Source organism: Venturia canescens, chromosome 5, assembly GCF_019457755.1.
Source record: "Venturia canescens isolate UGA chromosome 5, ASM1945775v1, whole genome shotgun sequence".
Lineage (NCBI taxonomy): Eukaryota > Metazoa > Arthropoda > Insecta > Hymenoptera > Ichneumonidae > Venturia > Venturia canescens.
The window spans coordinates 306,671-327,080 of NC_057425.1; the positions used below are offsets into that span (position 1 = coordinate 306,671).

The 20,410-nt window shown below is 43.6% G+C and overlaps 1 protein-coding gene across 4 annotated transcripts in view; it reads left to right on the forward strand.

The window, feature by feature from the left end:
• The window catches only part of ttk (zinc finger and BTB domain-containing protein ttk), a 43,967-nt gene that overhangs the window by 3,770 nt on the left and 19,787 nt on the right, over nt 1–20,410 (forward strand). For 3 of the 4 annotated variants that reach the window (XM_043420287.1, XM_043420286.1, XM_043420284.1), the window contains exons 2-4: nt 14,343–14,726; nt 14,832–15,597; nt 15,853–15,912. In XM_043420287.1, coding sequence (XP_043276222.1) covers nt 14,508–14,726; nt 14,832–15,597; nt 15,853–15,912 — 1,045 coding nt within the window. In that variant the 5' untranslated portion in view covers nt 14,343–14,507. Of the gene's footprint in view, nt 1–981; nt 1,598–14,342; nt 14,727–14,831; nt 15,598–15,852; nt 15,913–20,410 lie in introns of those variants that run through there. The other variant, XM_043420285.1, reaches the window with a different exon arrangement.

A 20,410-nucleotide genomic window follows, 5' to 3' on the forward strand; every position in this document is an offset into this window, starting at 1 on the left:
GCCTCCGATGACCCAAGATATTATTTCCTGCTCGCCTCAACGAACAAATCAACATTAAAACATTAAATTATACTAGTCGTTCAAAGGTTCAAAGTCAGGCTCTCTCGGTCTTTTCTCTTCTATATTACGCTTTTTTCCGCTTTTATTCTATACGACGAGTTTACCCTCCTAATTTTTTCATTTGTTCACACGTAATCCGGTGACGGACCATGGTGGATTATATTTCTTCATAATACGGGGCTTGTGAATCGAGAGATCAGAGAAAGAAAATCTTATTCGCGGCGCGTTTAATTTTTACGACTCGTTAAATTTTTCAAACGGATGTGACAAAATTTGAACAAATTTCCATGATCACTATATATATATCACTATATATTTTTCAGGCATTTTTTAATTTCATGAATCATCTTTAACGTTACGCAGCAAAACGTTTGGTTCGTAAAACTGCTGCGCACGCTGTGTCGCCGCAACACATCATTCGTTACCACCTTTTCTCTCCCTCTCCTTGCCCATTCTTCGTTCATCCGTGGTTAGACTCGCATTTGTTTTTTTATATTTCTGCGCATTTATTCCTTCGTCCAGTTTCGCGCTTGGTGTCTTTCTCCCTCGCGCTTTATCACACCATCGGCCGTCTCTCTGTACCTCCGCTCGTTTCGCTTCTTCCCTCTCTTCTCTGAACGCCGCTCCCTCGCGCATAACCATTCACCGAGGATATATTTGTGCACCCGCGCGCCCTCTTTCGAGTTGGCAGCGTCGCCGCAACGGGCGCCACTGTCGCGCCATCTCACCACCGATTCTCCCCACGTTCCACACGTCCCTCCGTATGAAACCCCTTCGAGCAACGGCCTCGCACCAGCGCCCTCTCCTGTCCTACGGAGAATCCGCATGAGAGAATCGTCGCCGGCGCTTCGAGCTGTTCCGTCCCCCTCCCCCGTCTGCCCGTCCGTACTTTTTTCACTTCAGTCAGTACGCTGTTTCGCTTCGTGCCGTGCGGTACGCTCCGCTCTCGGCGATCTCCCTCTCTCTCTCTCTCTCTATATATATATATCATGTATATACATATTTTTGTTACGAGTTATACGATTATGTATTGTATACACGGAAATTGTATATATGTACATTAAACACACCCCACATGATATACACTCGAGTTTTTTTTGGTTCAACTTGTTTGTAAATTCCCCGGCGCTCTCTCTTCGATGTAGTACGATCTCGCTCGCTCGCTCGCCCGCCCGCCTGCTCGCCTTTTATCTCAAAGTTGTTCATTTTTTATTTTCTCCCTTATCGGACCGAGTAACGTTCTCGTGGATCAACTCCGCCGTTGATTACCCTCGGTTCTATGCGGACCACGTGCGACGTCGTATCATACAGTGCATTTCGCGGCGTTTTTCCTCGCTTTTATTATTTTTTTTCTTTTTTTCAATGTTTCTATTCGCGAGTGTGACGACGATTATCGGCTGGTTACAATGGTGTCATCTTTCTTCGCACGATTTATCGTGGAATCAATCTCCGATGTCGTAAGAGAAAAAGCATATCGCGGTGGCGTTTCTTCGACACTGATTCGTGGAGCTTTATTTTTCTGCCTGCTTCCGAACAGGTGAGTCCGTGTATAAACATTCATCGCTACTCCGTGACTGTGAATTTTTTTGTGATTCTAACGTAACGTTTTTTGTCACGGAATCGAATGTAATCCTGTAATACACGCATGATGCGGAGATAATATTTTTATGCGTGCCCGGTGGCCGTCAACATTTTTATTCGAAATATAAAAACGCACGTGCTCCTGATACGAATCCTCGATATAAAGCGACGTCCTCATATAAATATTCTATAAGTGGAAAGAACAGTGTTTATCATAGATTTATTAACGCATTATATTATTTAACACGAGACTTGTCAAATATTGATGATTCGAAATCTTGGAAACGAGGAACTCTGGGGTGATGGAAAAAAACCCGGATAAAAGCCCGGATTGTTCCTCCGTAGTCGTTCCTTGTGTATACCTTCGTGCGTCTCAAAAACATGTTTCGATGAGTCAGAGCTCGGGGCCGCTCGAACCGACTAACGATACTCTCTCTCACGTCGGTCTGGCTTCGATTTGTCGAAGCTCTGCTCGCGCTTCAGATTTGTTTTGTAGCTACGACGCCCATAGATATTCGCACAAGATATTCGAAAAAAAATACTCGATGATGTACGCACGAGCGTCGGTCCGTCCTATATACCGTATTATACGCATCGACCGTTGAATTTCCAAGTTTTCACGGTCACTCGCCATTTGCCTCTCCCCCGCTGCGAGCTCCCAGCGAGGAATTATAATTCGACGAAAATTGTTTGACGAGAAAGGAGGCGGACCGAGGACGGGGTGTCTCGTCGGACCGCGCGGTTCGCGTGCGTTCTTGTGACTTTTTTTCGCGTCACAAATTTGACGCGATCAATCGAAAAAAATGTATTACACACGAGTGTGCGCGACTTGCCGCGTATTACGAAATTTAAATAACGTTACCACCACGCATATATATATATATATATATATATATATCGAACCTTCTCTCCTTTCCCAAACCGCAGTAGCCCGCCGCATACATTATAATATACATATGCTGTGGGTAGTGAGCGATGTCCCCGATGACAAGTGCTTACCGTAGAGTAAGAAGGCGGCTTTCGCGATGAAAAGACGTTTAGAGTCTCCGAGTATCGTTCGCGTTTGCTGGGCCAAAATTTGAACACTGGGAGATACGATCAATTTCAATGTGACCTTGAACCAAGAGGCTCGAGAATGAAACGAGCTTCTTCTCGATATCGCGGTGATAACGATGATGATGATGATGATAATAATAATAATAATAACAACAACGACGATGACAAGAATAATAAGCATAATGGTGATATAATGGAAGGGAAGGGGGCGGGCTGCGAGAGCGTGGGACGCGATCGAGAAAAGCATTCCCTCCTCGTTGACCCCTTCCCACTATTCTCTACCCAAATATACACGCGCATTATGCATTTATTTTTGACCCCGCATCAACCCCCTCATCGGTGCACGAGTATACTCTCGGCTAATGACGCTCTTCTTTCGAGACTTAACCTTAACCTCCATTATTAGAATCTTGTCGTAATGACGGACGGGTCGTTAACCTTTTCTTTTCTTATTTCCTCATCGAGGATATATACCTGGATCGTTCGAGGTACTGATAAATTAGCATCGATAATTGCATCCGTTTTTTAGCCCCTCGTTTTCACTCTCTGAAAAGCAAATTTCAAGCCGACTTGGTGGAATCTCTTATAGAAGAAAATCGGAATGGAAAAGCCATTCCGAGGAGAAGAAAAAATGGGGTGTCCCACCAAGCGAGAAGAGCGTTTCCGTGAATGCATGCACCTGCAGCGAGCAGCAGCGCGCCGGAGCTCTATTGCACGTTTGTGTGTGCGTGCGTTTAGCGGTTGTGCCCCGGTGCACGGAATTCATTCCCAGCTCTCAACAACGGGCCCCGGCGGGGACCCCCTCCCCCTTTTTATGGGGTTCGCTCCCGCAACAAGGAGCGCGAGAGAATTCCCCTCGCTCGCACCTCGTCCCCCGAGCAACTTTCGGATCGGTTTCGTCTGCACCTTTTCTTTCTATATAATCCACCTGCAACGCTATTATCTATTTTTGTATGCGTTGTTCCGTTGTTACGCGTATGGGAGCTTCCAGAGAGCGCATCAACAGGTCCGTTACCTTTTTAACAATGGGCAAAGACCATTATTCATTCTCTCTCCCCCCCCCCCCCCCCCCCCCCCCTTCAACCCCGCGATTATCGTACTTTCGTCTCATTTGCATTTCTCTCATTTTCATCATCCGCGTTTGTATTCGTCACCGAATGGAGTTTAACTGAGACGCTGATGCGAGAGGCGGCGAGAAGGGCAAAACGTTCGCAACGAAAACGCTACAAGTTCGATGGCGAACGCCTCCGCGTTCCAACGAATGCCGCAAACTCTTTCGGCTATATCTTGACGCTCGAAGCAGCAACGGCGAAAAAACTCCCGGATTAATCCCGAGCATCGAGTTGTTGTAATAAGCTTTTATCGGAATTGCAGTTTTTCTGTGCCGTTGGAATTGTATATTCCTTAAATTAAACGGGGGCGGCGGACGCGCCCGTCGCTACCACACGCGCGCACACACCCATATTCGTGCACATATTTGTTGACGCGGAGTATCGAGCTTCGCGCCCCAGTTACACCTGCACAGCACAGTTATGCCCGTTGCATTTGCGGATTGAATTGCTTCGGTGGATCGCGCACGGAATTTGCAGTTTGTATCATTATTGCGTTAATGTACGCATAAGTTGCGCGGATACTCGTTATTTGGACATTTTTTCTTCGAGTGTCGTAACAGACGTTGAGCCGTTGAGCCGTTGAGCCGTTGGACCGGGGGAAGAGCAATGAGTTGCGAGTTCTATGCGACGATATTAAATAACAATGGCGCACGTGACAATATTTTTAGAAATATGGAATTTTCGCGCAGTCATTTCTGAGCTTACCCCGAGTAAGCTTCTTGTACGCCGCGTGTATGGATCGTCTCGCCGCGGGGCGTCCAATATTATCTCTACTTTGTCCCCTGACCCGCGCATCGCATGCGGAATCGTAGGACACGTTGAAATCGTACCTAAAAAGGGGTTTAAAAAAATTAAATATATCTCGAAAAATGCATTATTTTCCTCCCATTTTTTTCTTCCATTTTTTCTCCGATTCATTAATGCGTCGAACCGACGAAGAAATCGCGAAGGAGTATGGTAGTGACGTATACACTGAGAATAAAATGGCCGGAGATGGAGGGGAAAAGAGGGACGAGGGACTACTCGACGCCTATGGGCTTAAAGGTCGAGGGCAACTTTTTCGACGTTCGTTTACGAGGGGGAGGCGAGATACCGGAGTGCCGAAAAAAATCCACCCAAACGGACACACTCGAAATTTTTCAACGTCGCTACTGTTTTTCGCCAATATCAATTTACTATAGCTTTTTTTTTTTATTCAGTTGTAAATTTGAACTTTTCTTTTGTGCACTCCTTGACGACATCGATTTTCAACAATTTCGTGAAAACTTCAACGAGCTCTCATTTTCACCCTTCTCGTCCAAATATTACCTGCATTTCTTTTCGTTGCGAAACCGTTTTTTACTTTGTATAGAAGATACTTATTCGAGGAAGCGATGCAAGCGGAGCTACAAAACTCTGAGAGACGCGAAAAAATTCGTCTGAAAAATGGAACAAAAATTTTTTTGTTTAAATAAATTGTAAAAAAAAAATGGCGATGCAATAAATATAAATGGGGAAAAAAATGCAGTGTTCGCCACGCCAATGGGTGCGCCGAGGTCGAGAGAGCTCTCTCGGGCAAAGCGCGCCTTGCTCGAGTGTGCGATAGTCTCTCTCCCCCTCTCTCTCTCTCTCTCTCTTTCTCAGCAGTGACGAGCGATCATGTGGCGACGTTGGGGGAGGAGAGAGAGAGAGAGGGTGCAGCTCTACTTCGTTCGCATTCGAGAGGGAAAGAGAAAGACGGAAAGAAAGGGAGAGAGAGAGAGAGAGTGAGTGAGTGAGTGAGTGAGTGGGAATAAGGACGGGGGACGGCGGGATGCGTTGATCGCGTTGCACCCGTCGACTTCACGTCGTGAGAGACGACGAAGTGCCGCGAGGACTCTTTTAACGGGTTGAGAGACGCGGAGGGGTTGCGAAAGCGTGTGAGAAGGAGACAGAAACAGAAAGAGAAAGAGAGGGGCCAGACTCGGCCAATGGGACCGTGGCTGACTCGTCGCGGCGACGTGCGTGATCGCGAAACTTCTCTCTCAGCTTTGTCGATACACGCGTGTGTATAGGTCTCTGTGTGCGCGCGTATGCGTGCATCCAAACGCGTCGTGTATGCGTTGTTCATGGAGATTTGTCTCTTCCTCCGTGTCTCAATCGTATACGCGTATAAAATTCGTCAATGCACGCGTGTGCATGTGGGATGTTGCGCCGTTTCCCAAAATTCGAGTCCTCGGTGGTGAGATGACCGAGTCCCTGACAAAATGATCGCTTCGTGTGAAACATTAGGGGAATGGGGCGTCGAAAAAAGTGGGATACAGTTGATTCGTAATCGTCCGATTCGTTTTTGTTTTTCTTTCTGCATCAGCAGTCGCGCGTAAGTCTCTTGCATCGAAATGAGATTCAAGGTCGTTCCTTAATCTTGTAGGTAATGAAACTATGTGATGAAACTCGTTCACACAATATTCCGTTTGGGTTCCTCCCCATCGTGAGAATCCGGGATCAAAGTGTGTGCGCGTGCGTGTGTGTGTGTATATAGTAGTCGAGAATGAAATAATAAGGAATTTGTGCCACGTGGTCGTTGTGTGTTTTTTTTTTTTTTTTTTTTTTTCCCCCTTTACCTCGAAGCTCGCATCCCGTCTATGTATATTCGTAATGAAACGGCTTCCGTGAATAATCGTAATCGCTCAAAAACTATGAGTACAACCGGGAGTAGTGAAAAAAATATGAACGCACCCAAATTCGATGTGAATTGGAGTTAAAAAACGCGTTGGCCGGATATCGATACAATGATGAAATACAGTAAAATGAAAATATTCGTTGAATATTGTTGCGTTTTTTCCGGATAGTAACGAATAAAGACACGGAGAGCCGCAGGCATAAAGTTTAATGGACGTATTTAGATAAATATATATTACAGAGGTGGTGGTAGGAGAATCGAGAATGCACGCACGCACATGAAGCAGTCAAGCCCCAGGGGGCTGCCCCAATGATGGCGTGGCACTCTACTCTCGTCTGTAATTTGTGCGTATCTCGTATACTACGTATATATCGGGTTTGACGGTGCTAGTGCGCGTTCGCTCTTCTCATCGCGTCGACGAGTCGGCGTTTCGTATACTAGCACGAGCCCCGGCCCGAAGCTCTCCTCGTACTCTCGGCTCCTACGAAGGTTCTAAAATGTGGGACACGCGCTCGCGCGCGAGGCTCACTCCCGTATTACCATTGCACCGGTGGTGCTTGTACCGCTGCTAGTTTGCGCCGTTGTGCTCCGCTGTACGATAGACCAGAAGGCAAAAAAAAAAAAATAAAATTATCCTTTTTCTTTTGCTTTGCAAGAAATTTTCATTCTTTCCCGAGAGCGTTGCGATTCCTCGGCTCTCCGATCGTCCTATTCGAATTCGTTCATCATTCGAATTCGTGATATTACCCACTCGTGGTTGGAAAAATAATTTAAAAAAAATGTGGAAATTGCGGTTTCGAGCGGAGAATGCGTTGGGCGAGATACATCTCCCCTCGTATACGTCGCTAATAGATATATATGTATGACGTGTTACATAGGGGGGAGATGGAGAGAATTACATCGCACGCAAACGTATGCGTGCATGCCTCTCGTTTTATATGTATGGGAGACGTAGCGACGGGTAGAGCAGCTTAGTAGAGTATATATTCGTCGCTCTCTCGCTCTTTTTGTCTCTATCCTCGTTTCCTCCCACTCTACGGACGGTCTCCGTGTGACGCGAGATCGTTCCAAGCACATCCTGGCACTCCCCCAGTGAGAGGCACCGCGCGGGGGATAAAACTCAACAGGAACGTACACATATTTATAGAGCGGCGGCGGCGGCGGCGGCGGCGGCGGCGGCGGCGGCGGCGGGTACCAACACCAGCCGCGAAGAAAATGTAGATATTGGTGGAGCCGCCACCACCGCCACCATCATCATCACCACCACCACGAGGGAGAGGGCAGAAATAGTTTCCACTTCAACGAAAGCTGCTTTTGCCTCTTTATAAACACACGCGCATCATCGTTCTATATACATCTCATCAATAATATCCTGTCTACTTTGTGCAGGATGTCCCAGGTTAATGTTCAAAATAATGCAAACTCAAGTTTGCTATTCAACTCTGAATTGTACTGTGCTTCTTCCATTTGGATTTCGTACTAACGAGTTATTAATCGTTATACTCGACTCCCGACGAAGCAATAATGCGGCGAACGAGTCTCGTAACCCCCATTGAATTTCCTCCGAAAAGGTTTTCTGTATTTTTCCGAGTTTAAATTTGCGAGTCGCGAGTTCTGTTTTGAGGCCTTTCCAGGAGTCAACTGGCAATTATTATACAAAGGCGAAATTTTATGCTCCCGCGTAATTTGCTTCGAGATAAATTCAATAATTTTCACATTTCTACGAGTATCTCCTCTTAGGCTGCGAGTATCTTGTTTATTGTTCTACTTGGATGTGTTTCCTGTTTGTTGGTAGAATCGAAAGGATTCGAAATGCTTGATTATATAATACACGCGATGATTTTCAATAGAAAATTATTTTTCGTTCGTCGACTCCTGCCTGCTCGCGGTTGTTTTATAACAAATCCCATTTATAATGTGTATCTTCCGTATCGAGGACGAGGGAGGAGTTTGAGCTCGATTCGTATTCGCTCTGAGAAGTCGCGCTCGCTTCGTGCACTCGCTTGGCTTCGACCTCGTTCCGTGCTCCGCGCACCCGCACCCGCACCCGCGCTCGCCCATCTCTATATATATAAAAACGCGTAAGAGAATAAGAGGTCGAGGCAAAAAAGGGTAGTCCGAAAGAAAAATCCTTCGAATCCCGGCCGGTGCACAGAGAAAAACAATTTTATTTCATAAACCGCTCGTCCATTTAAGTGCGTATAGTAGATAAAAATTACTTCAATTTATAAACGTTCGGGCAATAGTCGTTACTAAACGGCTTCCAAACCGCCTGCGCCGTCTCTCCTCAACGTTTTACGGGGAAAGAAAAGCTTGAAATATTCTCACAAGTCTCGCTCGCTCGTTATTTGTGCATTCTCATTCTCGTGCGTGTTGTTGTTGTGCCAACCCCCTCGGTACGACGCCGACGACCTGACTCAACCCTCATCCGGCAGCAAAGGAAAATCGGCTGGCGGCCCTAATCAACCGACGTCCCCAATTCCCTCATCGTTGTCTACCAGCACCGCAGTCCCGAAACCCTCGACGCGCGCGCGCACCCTCTCATTCTCCCTAACGCAACAGACGCCTCTCCTCAACGGCGGTCCATATTTATTTTCACCCTCGTACATATCCGTACCGAAAGCCCTGACCTCCGGACTCTCAAACATTTTTCTCGGCCTGTGCTCAGGCTGAAAGATCCCTCGTCGATTCTTTCATTTCCTATATTTCCTTGTTAGTTTTATTTCAAATTATTTTCGAAACGCAGCTGATCGCCGAGTCAAGAGCAGCAGCAGCAGCAGCAGCAGCAGCAGCAGCAGCAGCAGCAGCAGCAGCAGCAGCAGCAGCAAGGAATTTAGCGTATTATCTTGTCTCCGGACTCGTAGGCGTTGAAGGTCGAAAGGGCCTGAGAAATATGTTTTCAATTTTTCGTCTTGTCGTGGTCCCGCTGAGGTCCGGGACCGGATGGAAACGTATGCGAGAATCGGACTCGTAGCTCGGAGGATAAACCAAAGATTATAAAAAAGGGAGAGAGGCGACCGGCGACTCGATCTCTCTGGAACATTCGTTCACATTTGCTTTTCGACTTTGGTCCTTTTCTCGCTCGCAGCTCCAAACCCTCCGCGTTTAGTTACACGCCCCACTTTTTTTTTTTTTTTCTCCTCCCACTTCTCACGGTGAGGCGCGGGTCCTGCGTGCACCAGTAACAGGGCGACATCTCGCGGGCAATGGGGTGAAACTCTTAATTGACGACTTTGCAACGAGTCACGTGACTCGGGCGCTTCTCCCTGCTCTAGCGGTTGGTATACGAACTACGCGTCTCCGCTACTGCGCTTTGTTGCTTTTTCCTTCGCCTCGCTGTTCGCTGTTGTAACACATTTGTGGGTGTGCTGCGTATACGTGCCACGTACGCGCGCCCACGTATATTACGTACGAATCGACTCGGGATCTCGCCGCTACGGCCGCTACCGCCAATTCCATACCCTATAGCTAGCTCGTAGGAGCAATAAAAGTGAAAAAGAGAGAGAGAGAGAGAGAAAAAAAAACACGAGTAAAAGAACAGCACTGGCAATGACGATTACGCAATGCGTTGTGGCCGTGAGAGTGTGCGTCGAGTTGTGTTGTTTGTTCATTATCTCGGGATACGCGAACACACGGATTATGCGAGCGCGCGGTGCCACGCATTCGTACACCGCTTCGCAACACAATCGCCCAGCTTACTTACATGTGACTCGACTCCGCTCTTGCCTTTTACCCCTCGCGCTTCACTCGTTTGTCTTCTATAGTTCTATTTTTTCCCACCGCGGGGCACTATCCTCCTGCTCCTCTCCTGCGCCTCGTTCCACCACCTATCCTCATTCTCTACAACCCATTTTTTACCCCCCTACTACCTACCGAAGCATTCGAGCTCGCGTCCTTAATCATTTATTATTATTATTATTATTATTATTATTATTCAACATCGCTTCGTCCCTAAGGATCCTAAAGTACGTAAGCGTCGCGCTTTTTGTAAGAAACAAGAGAATCCTGAGGTTCGGAAGAAAAGAAAACCAAATAAAAAGATTTATAGATTTGTAACTGCGCGTGACGAGTCGTCTCGTCGGTATTTTTGCACGATCGCGCGCGCTCGCCTAACGATGATAGCGCGACAAGGGGTGTGGTGCTGTTGGTATGTTACGTGTTACGCTGACGCGCGCTCGCCTTGCTCTTCTCGAGGACAACCTCTAGGTGGAGTAGTTCTCTCTTTCCTCTCTTCTCTTGCTTATCCTGTTTTACATACCGAGATTTTGTTAGCTCACGATTCGCGCAATGAGTTACTCTTTTTTCTTCTTCTTCTTCTTCTTCTTCTATTTTTCGAGTAAATGCTATCGAGGACTGTACTCTGTAAAGATAAAATTGGTGGTTATTTACGCGCACCTTTCAATTAAATAAATCATTAATTTATATAATTACGAAGCTTGACAATGACAATGATCAATTGTATAATAATTATGAAAAAATAAGAGAAAAATTTGGATGAAAATGCGACGCGATTGAAGATCGAAATTGTTCTTAATTCCGTGCTGAATACCTCTTATTCAATCTCATAATGAATCAATGAAATATAAGGAATAGCGCGTTTCAAGTTCAAAATGACGAAAGGTGTTTTTTTTTTTTTTTTATTTATTTTTTTTTTTTTTTTAACGGCATTATCAGAGTCAACGACGACGACGACCTCGAATACGTCTCGCGCTACGGCCACCTGTAAGATTTAAGGGAGCGTGCATGAGAGCATAGGAGAGAAGCAGGCGGGGAAGAGAGAGTCCGCGTTGCGTTCCAGTTCGGCCATGGGGTCTCGGCGATTAACCGTTAACCGTGAGCCCTCCATTACCGGTTGCCCAACGCGATCCACTGGTTTATACCAAGCCATAACCAACCACCGAGTCACCGCATGATCGAGCGCTCGCCTCCATCTTTTATCTCTGTGCCACGTAAAAAAAAGAGAGGGATATACTCGGGCTCGAGTCCGAGTTTCATGCGACCGCTAATTTTTATTTATTCCTCGTTTCAATCCGGCTATGAAACAATTACAAATCCAAAAGTAACGGGAATTACAATTATCCGAACTTTACCGATGTCTCGCCTTAACGAAAGCGCTAAATTGATTTGAAATTTTCGCAAGACAAACTGAGATACGGTTTGACGATAATACCTGTTCTAATGACAAAAATTTAATGATTATTTTCGAAGCTACTAGTTCGTATTTTCATATGTATAGATAAATGTGTGTGTATGTTGTGTAGATTGCGTTGCATTCCGGACTCCCATTCGGACCGAAGCACCGTTATAACTCGCAAGAAAAGGCTCCGCATCTTGGCTTCGCCTCGCTTTTTTCGTTCCTTCCCAACTCGATACATGAACGTGTACAAATCCATATAAACAACATTCTCGCTTTCTTGATATCTTCGTCCCTCCGGGTGAAGCTGGGAAGCGGGTAGAGCCTCCTTCGAACGGGAAAAAGAGGAATTTCGAAACCCGGAGTCACGTACGCGTTTCTATATCGAGGCTTCCAAACTCATTCAAATAGTCCCTTGAAACATTTCGAAAGTAGCATTTTTCCCAGTTTCTCCACAGATATTCCAAAGATACTTTGCCACGCGGTTGAATTTTCGTTGAATCGTCATTTTCGTTTTTTTTTTTTTTTTTCCTTTGTTGATTCATTTGACCTCGATGTTATCGATGATCGATCATAATTCGTCCTTTGCAAAGAGCGCGCTGCTCTGCAAATTGCGCAATCGCGATTTTCAACGAATAAGGAAGAGGTAGATCGAGAGAAAAGAAAGAGAAAGAGAAAGAATTACGTATACTATATATTAGCGCGCACATACACACACATGTTACGTATTTACAGAGGTTCGAGGGTTCGCACCGTTAACTGCGAAACGATCGAGCTTCCTCACGTTGGAATTAACGAGGTCGCGTTCAAGGTCGAGGTTGTTATATCGTGCCACACCGAGCTGCCGCTGTTTCCTCGCCGGTGGGCGCACCTCTTCAGAAATATTTTCATTTCCTTTGAAAGTTATATTTTCATTTCGTTTGATGCAAAACTTGAGAGATTCCAAAATTGAGGCAGTTGTCGCAGGGATTATCGATTCGGATGCGTAGAAAATGCTATTGATTTCCGAGGCATGAAAGAGAGAGAGAGAGAGAGAGAGAGAGAGAGGGAACGCGGAAATTCGCCGATTGGGAGAAGAGAGGGTTGATGAAAAGCTAGCTGTTCGGAGCCACGGGGCTGAAAAAAAAAATGCGAGACGAGAAATCCTTTTCCAGAAAGGTAGAAAATCAAAAGTGGAAAAGGTTTGCTTCAAAGAGAAGGAATTCCCCTCGTTTTTCCACCACCCTCTACTTTTTTTTTTTTCTCTCTCCCATCAGCCCTCCGCCCCCTCCGTCGTGAGCCTTTGTCGAGGCTTTCGCTCTGCGCGCACCCACGCAAATACAAACCCTCGTTTTCGCATTCACCTGGCTTTTTTCACGAGCTTAACGGCAGCGCGCCATACTGAGGAAAAAAAAACGGAGGGTGAAAAACATGAAGCAGCAAGTGCGAGACAGAAAAAACGACTCGTCTGTCTGGTTCATTCGAGGATGTCTGGCTCCCGTCTGGCTTCCCTTTTACTTTGTAAAACACTCTCAAATATATTTTCATAAGGGCCGTTCCGCATTTTCCAATCCCTATAATGTATAAATTAGACCTGATTGACGATTATACAGGAGCAGCGGGGCCATCCTTCCTGGATCTCTTTATACTGCTGCGCGTGCTCCCGAAAGTTACAACTTTTCCCTTCATTTTTTCTCCGCACGTGCAATAAAAACAAGTTTCCATTTATATTCTCGTTTTCAACTGGTTATGATTTCCCCCTCCCCCGTTAAGTTAAAGCGAGACATCGCGAAGGAGTGAAAAAACTGCGCGTTAGATTCGCATTTTTTTGATCCTCCAGTCACGTATACTATCTATTGAGTAATCGAATGTCTTAACTTTGCTACAACGACGCGCGCATCATATACAGAAAACAGATCTATCCATAATAAAATATATAATCAGACGCGTAATATATACAATATGAGTAAACGATATAAAAAAAGGACTCGGCTGCTCACGTGGCATACTTTTGTACGTGTGTCTCGTAACGATTTCCACACATCTCTCATATTCTCTCAGCAGAGCCGTTTTACTTAACGCGTATCTCAAGAAGTGCTGCGCGATCCGTGTACAAAGAGCCAAGCGTGCGTTGGCTACACGCGCGTTCTCCCGTGTGATCATCATCCGCCACCGCCACCGCCACCACCGTACAAATATAATAACACCTACGAGAATAATCCTCGCGTTTTCATATATATATATATATATATATTTATCATACGTACAAACAGACACGAGTCTATTATGGATAAGAGAAAACAATTGCCGCATATGTAATATGCTCTCATTATTAATAACATGTGCTGGAAATTTGGCTGCTCCAGCCCTCCATGCCGTCCCACCCTCTCTTATATATATATATATATATATATATATATATCGTAATTTATAAGGAACAATAATTCTGCTGCTAATGTTCTTTCCTCGATTAATCGCCCACGGTATCTCCCTCTCCGCCTACCTGTCGTACGCCTCGCTTTAATCGTTGTATTACTATTCCAAGGCTATTTGCCGGCAAGGGAACTCTACTACTTCGTTCGTACATGTACGACGCGAAATGATGCCGCCCGCCGACTCCCGACAAGATTATTTTCATCACTTTCGTCATTTTGTCGATGATTTAAATATATCATTTCAATAGATTTCACAACTACGAGCATGATCATGAGCTATTTCACTCTGTAATATAATGTAATGGAAAGTAATGTAAATAAAAAGAATCTTTTCGTTTGTTCAGTTGTTTCAGATCACGGTGATCAAGTACGGAAAGAAAAGCTCGGTCAATGACGAAAGCATCAAGAGGGCCAGTTTCAGGTAGAAGTAATCAGAGAAAAGCCGTCGATAACGCGAAAGAGCGGAATCAACGGCAAGCAACCAGAAGCAGTGAATTATCGTTGGTCTGATGTTAGCTGATATAAACGGTAACCTGGCGGATCTGAGAAGCGAAGCGATGGCGTCGCAGAGATTTTGTCTCCGCTGGAACAACCATCAGAGTAATTTGTTATCCGTGTTCGATCAATTGCTCCACGACGAGGCCTTCGTCGATGTTACGCTTGCGGTCGAGGGACAATTACTCAGGGCACACAAGATGGTTCTTTCGGCCTGCAGTCCCTATTTTCAGGTGCGTTAACGTTAAAACGTAATTATTATGAAACGCTCCAATTTGAATTTGCGCATGTGTACGCGTGCGTGGCTGCGTATTTATTTTTCTTTTCCCATTATAAAGGCTCTTTTTACCGGTCATCCCGACAAGCATCCGATAGTCATACTGAAGGATGTGCCTTACGTCGATATGCGAAGCCTGTTGGATTTCATGTATCGCGGCGAGGTATCGGTCGATCAGGACAGGCTGACCGCTTTCCTGAGAGTAGCAGAGTCGTTAAGGATAAAAGGCTTGACAGAGGTGAACGAGGAAAAGTGTGATTTGCCGACAATAACGTCCTCCCTACTGAGCAATCCGAATTCGTCCGGTGGTACGTCTCAACAACCGCCAAATTTACATCGGATAAATCAGAGCGGGCCTGGCATTCATCAACATCATCATTTGCCACAAAAGAGGTTTCATCATATGTCGAGTCATCCCCTGTTAGGCTCGGCGCTTACGGCTCCAAAGAGGAAACGCGGCAGACCGAGAAAATTGAGCGGCTCTTCGGACACACCGATCGGCGAAACTTCATCCCTCGCTCAAGATTTACAAAGCTGCTCCGACCTCGTTCAGGGCTCACCCGAAATGATGGAAATGAAAATGGGCATAGACTTTCAGAGCGAGACAAGCGCCAGCGGCGGAGCCAATATTACCAACACTACCAACAACCCCAATTGTACAACACCAACCGGCACCAATAATCATCCTAACGCCACTTCGACACCAACCTCAGCTTCATCCAGAAAAGACTCGGTCGAACCAACCGAGAACGGAACCGATCCACCTGATCCACTCATCACCAGGGTCAAACGGGAACCCGAACCAACTCCCAGCACCTCTGCCCAAGGTTAGCATGCGAATACAGATTACTTTTCACCTCTCGTATTCGTACCCGACTTCTTTTTACCATCTCTTGAAATTTTCAAAATACAAACATTCTTTCGACATATTTTTCGATTTATACATTTTTTCTCATTCGGGCAAAACTCTCGATAGTTGATCGATTATGGAATAGAGGGGGAATAATGCATTAATACGAATTTTTTTCTCTCTCTCAGCATTCGTGCATTTCATTTCATTTTTTTTTTTTTCTTGATTTTAGCATCCGAAGAAGCGTTTGCGCGGCCCCTCAGTAGACAAGGAAGCGAAGTTTTCAAGCAAGGTAAGATCGCGCGTTTAACGCGGGCATATGAAAGAACGAACGGATGCTATAGTAACAAAGAGAGAGAGAGGAAGAGAGAAATATCGACGTCTCATACATATACATATATATATATGTCGCTTGCAGTCAAACACCGTTGTTTATGTTTCACCTTCAATGAGAATATCAGCTGATCGACGATCAACCCGTTGACACAGACGCGACTATTTTTATTTGACATCTTTTATAATTTTCCTTTCTCACAATCGTCGTAGAAAATTGTTGAAAAGATTTTCATGTTTTTAACAATTTATCAATTTTCACACTTTTTTTTTGCAATCACGCTTTTTAAGCATACTATAACCTCTCGGAAAATAATGAGGTTATAAAAAAAAAATTACGAAAGAATGATGATTTTGATGATAGTACGAACGATGAATTAAATATTTTTGTGGCTGTGAGATAACTGAATTTTTATCGATTACGGTGTGCAGGTTGAAAAGAAAAAATAAAAAATAAAAAATGAAAGTTACAAATTACAGGATGAGGAAAACGTCGAAACTGTTACGAGATTTTTTGTGTTTGTTATTAATTTCTCGCGATCGATCGTTGTCAACGACAAAGCGATGCACAAAGACGAAAAAAAGAAACAAAACAATTTCGTAAACGATCCTTCGTCGCACTTTTGTGTTTCACGAAATTTTTTATTTGCTTTTTTGCTCAATATTATTGTTTTCTTTTTTTTTCTCGTTTTGGGACGACCACACGGGATCGACTTGACTGAAAATCGATCAACGATGTGAGAATTACGCGTGCATTTGAGAAATGCATGAATTCGCCACATCCTCGACGAACGTGCCCGAGCATCAAAGTTCTTCTTTGTGTTCTTCATCGACATTTTTTTTTCTCGATCGTGGATAGTGTTTTTTTTTCCTTTTTTATCTGTCACAATCCTTCGACCCAATCGTGTACACCGAACGTGAATGAGATTTTCCTGCATGCTCGTGTGATAACAATTGTCAAGTTTTTGTAGAAAACAAAATTATAATTTTTTTTCTCATTGTACGATTACAACCGAAAACTCGGTACAGCAATAACGTTATCATTCTGCTATGATTTAAGAATGTGCTAAAAGCATCGTTCTAGCGGTCTTATTTACAAACGATTGGATTGTTTAAAGATTTTGTTCCGTCACGCGTTTCCGGTTGTGATAGTACAACGAAGATTCTTCCTTTTGAAATCCGATTGGGTCGGGGCAGAAGACAGTTCGGGAGAATGAAAGCTCGTATGACTGAAACGTGTGAAAGCTACTACAAGGACGAAAGAAAAAATAAGAGAGAGAGCGAGCGAGCGAGCGAGCGAGCAAGCAAGCAAGCAAGAAAGAAAGATTTACGGACTGTGCAAAATTTTTTTTTTTCAAGTTCACGAAATAATCGAGTTCCAGTTTTGAATTTCACGCTTCCACGTCCATTGCATTTCTTCGATTTCTCCTACTTTTTATTTCAATTTTGTTGTACTTTATATATCCCGCTGACGACATTTCCGGGTCACTTTTTGAAGAGATTTAAAATGTGTAATATACAACGAAATAACACTTGCCAATATTCCACACTGCATTTTGGTGTAACGATTGCTAAACCCCGTTCTCATTAATTATTTTCATTTGATCGCGTTTTATGCTCTCAGTTGTAACGATTTCCTCGGTTTTTGTGAATTTATAGACGCGAATTTACATTGAGAATTATTCTTTCCACATTAATTGATGAATTACTATTTTTGTTCCTACACACATACACACATATATATATATGTGTGTATATATATATATATATATATACACATACATATTCGTCTACTTTGTTCTTTCCCTGCACAACAATTAACGCTTCGCTCTTATTCGCCACTGGTAAAAGGAGGGGGTGGAGCCAGCTGCGGTGCTTACTTTGAGAAAAAAACGCTGGTTAACGTACAAATATTTTTGTTAATACAAGCCGTATATGATGCGTATATATTCACATACCACCGCAACGCGTCTGGGTTTATATACGTTTCATTTCGATCAGGATTTTATTCGTAAAGGGCGTTTCACGTCGATATTCTTTAATTTTTTCCATTTTCATACGCACAATCATCTATTATATGCGTAACGTATTGAAAAAAAAATTCTTTTACGAAATCAATATTTATTTATATAAATATATGTACACAGAGATTTCCGAGGGAAACGGAAGGCGCGCACGTAGTACCTCCGTCGTCGAACGTCGCTTCCGCCTTCTCTCTCTTTGCGTTATCGTTGCCTCAGATCGTACAGATTTCGTAAGCATTTTATAAGTCTAAAGAGAAGTGAAATTCAATGAGTAAAACCACAACAGTAACGAACGGAGTGAACGAGAAAACGCGCGAAAAAGATATTTTTTTCACAATTCAAACGCATATTGGAGAAAAAGTTTCTTAGCGTGTGTGTGAAAGAGAGGGAGAGAAAGGTGAGAAGAAGAGATATTATGCCAGAACGGATAGAGTGAAAGAGAAAGAGAGAATGCGCGGACCGTGTGCCTGAGCACGAAAGATAATAAAATTGAAGAAAAAAAAACAAAACACAATTAATAAGGTGGAGAACGGTTTTTTTCTTTTTTTTTTTTTACATGACAACCGAGTGTTACGTTGAAACAAAAAAGAAAACAGAATGAAAAAATATATAAGAAAAAGAGAAAAACGCGAGAGTGCTCGAAGATCGAAGATTCGTTCGATAGTGACACGTGAATTGATTTTGTTTCCTATTGCCCAGGTGAGTTGAGAATTGAATCACCTTTGATCTGACGTTAAACCAATTGCGCGGGGAAGCGAAGGATTTAGGGGAGGCCAGCCGTTTTCAGAGATCAAAAGAGAGAAAGAGAGAGAAAGGGAAAAAGGGGAAAAGCGAGAGAGAGAGAGAGAGAGAGAGAACGAGAGCGAGAGAGAGAGAGCGAGCGAGCGAGAGAGAAAGAAAGAGAGCGAAAGAGCGAGAGAGAGAGAGAGAGAGAGATAGAGACAAATGAATAGTTAAAAAATTTGCTAAACAAATCTGCTTCGTTCCAATAAAAATTCGAAATTAGTATCTTCTCTATTATTTTTCATGTCTCATTCGCAACATTAGGTGTAGCATAGAAAAAAAATGATAAACGAAAAAAGGAGAAGAAATAAAAATAAACGATAAACGAAGAGGAGAAGAAAGGATCGACGGCTGATGTACGTTCATTCATTCAAGCGTCCTCGATCGGATTGTTATGTTGAAACATTATTTTATTCTCAAAGCGAGCTTCTTCTAGCCGACATTTTGATATTTGGCCCAAGTTTCGAGGGCGCGTCAGGTGTGTGTATACACGGAAATTGATCTTAAATTATTACATTCGTTTTGTAATATGATTCTTATCGAGACACACATACACAACATAGTATCGAACGGTGTGAGACGTGTGAATGCCCTCGTGCGTGAATATGTGACGAGTGTTTGTTTCCTTAGTTTTGTTTTTTTTCTTTTTTTTTTTTTTTTTTCTCTTGTGGTCGAATGTCGGAAGAGGAAAATTGCGAGTGAATTTATCATGGTAAAGAGGACGCGTGTGAATGTTGAGAATCAAACGGAAGGAAAAGAGAAGAAAAATTTCATTCCAGTCGGTAGACATTATTCAAGATAATGTTTGCCAAGAAGGATAAAAATAGTAGTTATTCAGGGAAAAAGAGCGAGAGAATGGTAATCTCTAAGAACGAAATTCGGTAAAGGGTTTTAGGAATGAGAGACAGCGGCGGGGATGGGGGGACTCAAACGATTATTGTTTATGGATGAGAGTTTGAAAGAAGAAAAGACATATGTAAAAAATTGAATTATACATGGACACATACACACACTGAGGCACTTTCACTCGATGTGGTACACATACCGCGCACGGCCTGCGTCCAAAGCTCGATACAAAATGATATTTATCGTTCTTTTGTCGTTTCCTATAGTTTGGGTATATTTGGCAGAAAATATGAAAATATTAAAAAATGGAATTCTATGTTCGGAGTATATGAATATTTGAATAAATTCTTAGGGAATGAAGAGAAAAACGGTCGAGAGATATTATTATTCACTCGGATATGCTGGCTCTACCCTTCCTCTTGCTTCCCCCCACAATAAATGAATTTACATTAAGTTACTTATATATTTAAGTATATAAATTTTGCACGGTGTTAGTACGCCGTTTATTCGGCGTGAACTGGATGTTTAAAAAATTTTTTTTTTTTTATTTATATTTTATATCAACGCTCTTAGACCCAAGAACCACCGTGTTGTCATTTTCTTTGTTGTTTACGTTTCTTTTATCACACGATTGCTGCATAAAGCTGATCGGTGTACGCTATATAAATACACGAATATCACTATTTTCGTCTATTCGTTAGCACTGTAGCACGCGTTATTTGATATAAAAAAAGTAATTCATCAGTGACGCAACAACGTCAGTTGTATTTATAGATTATATAGATCGTCGTACAAACAGTTGAA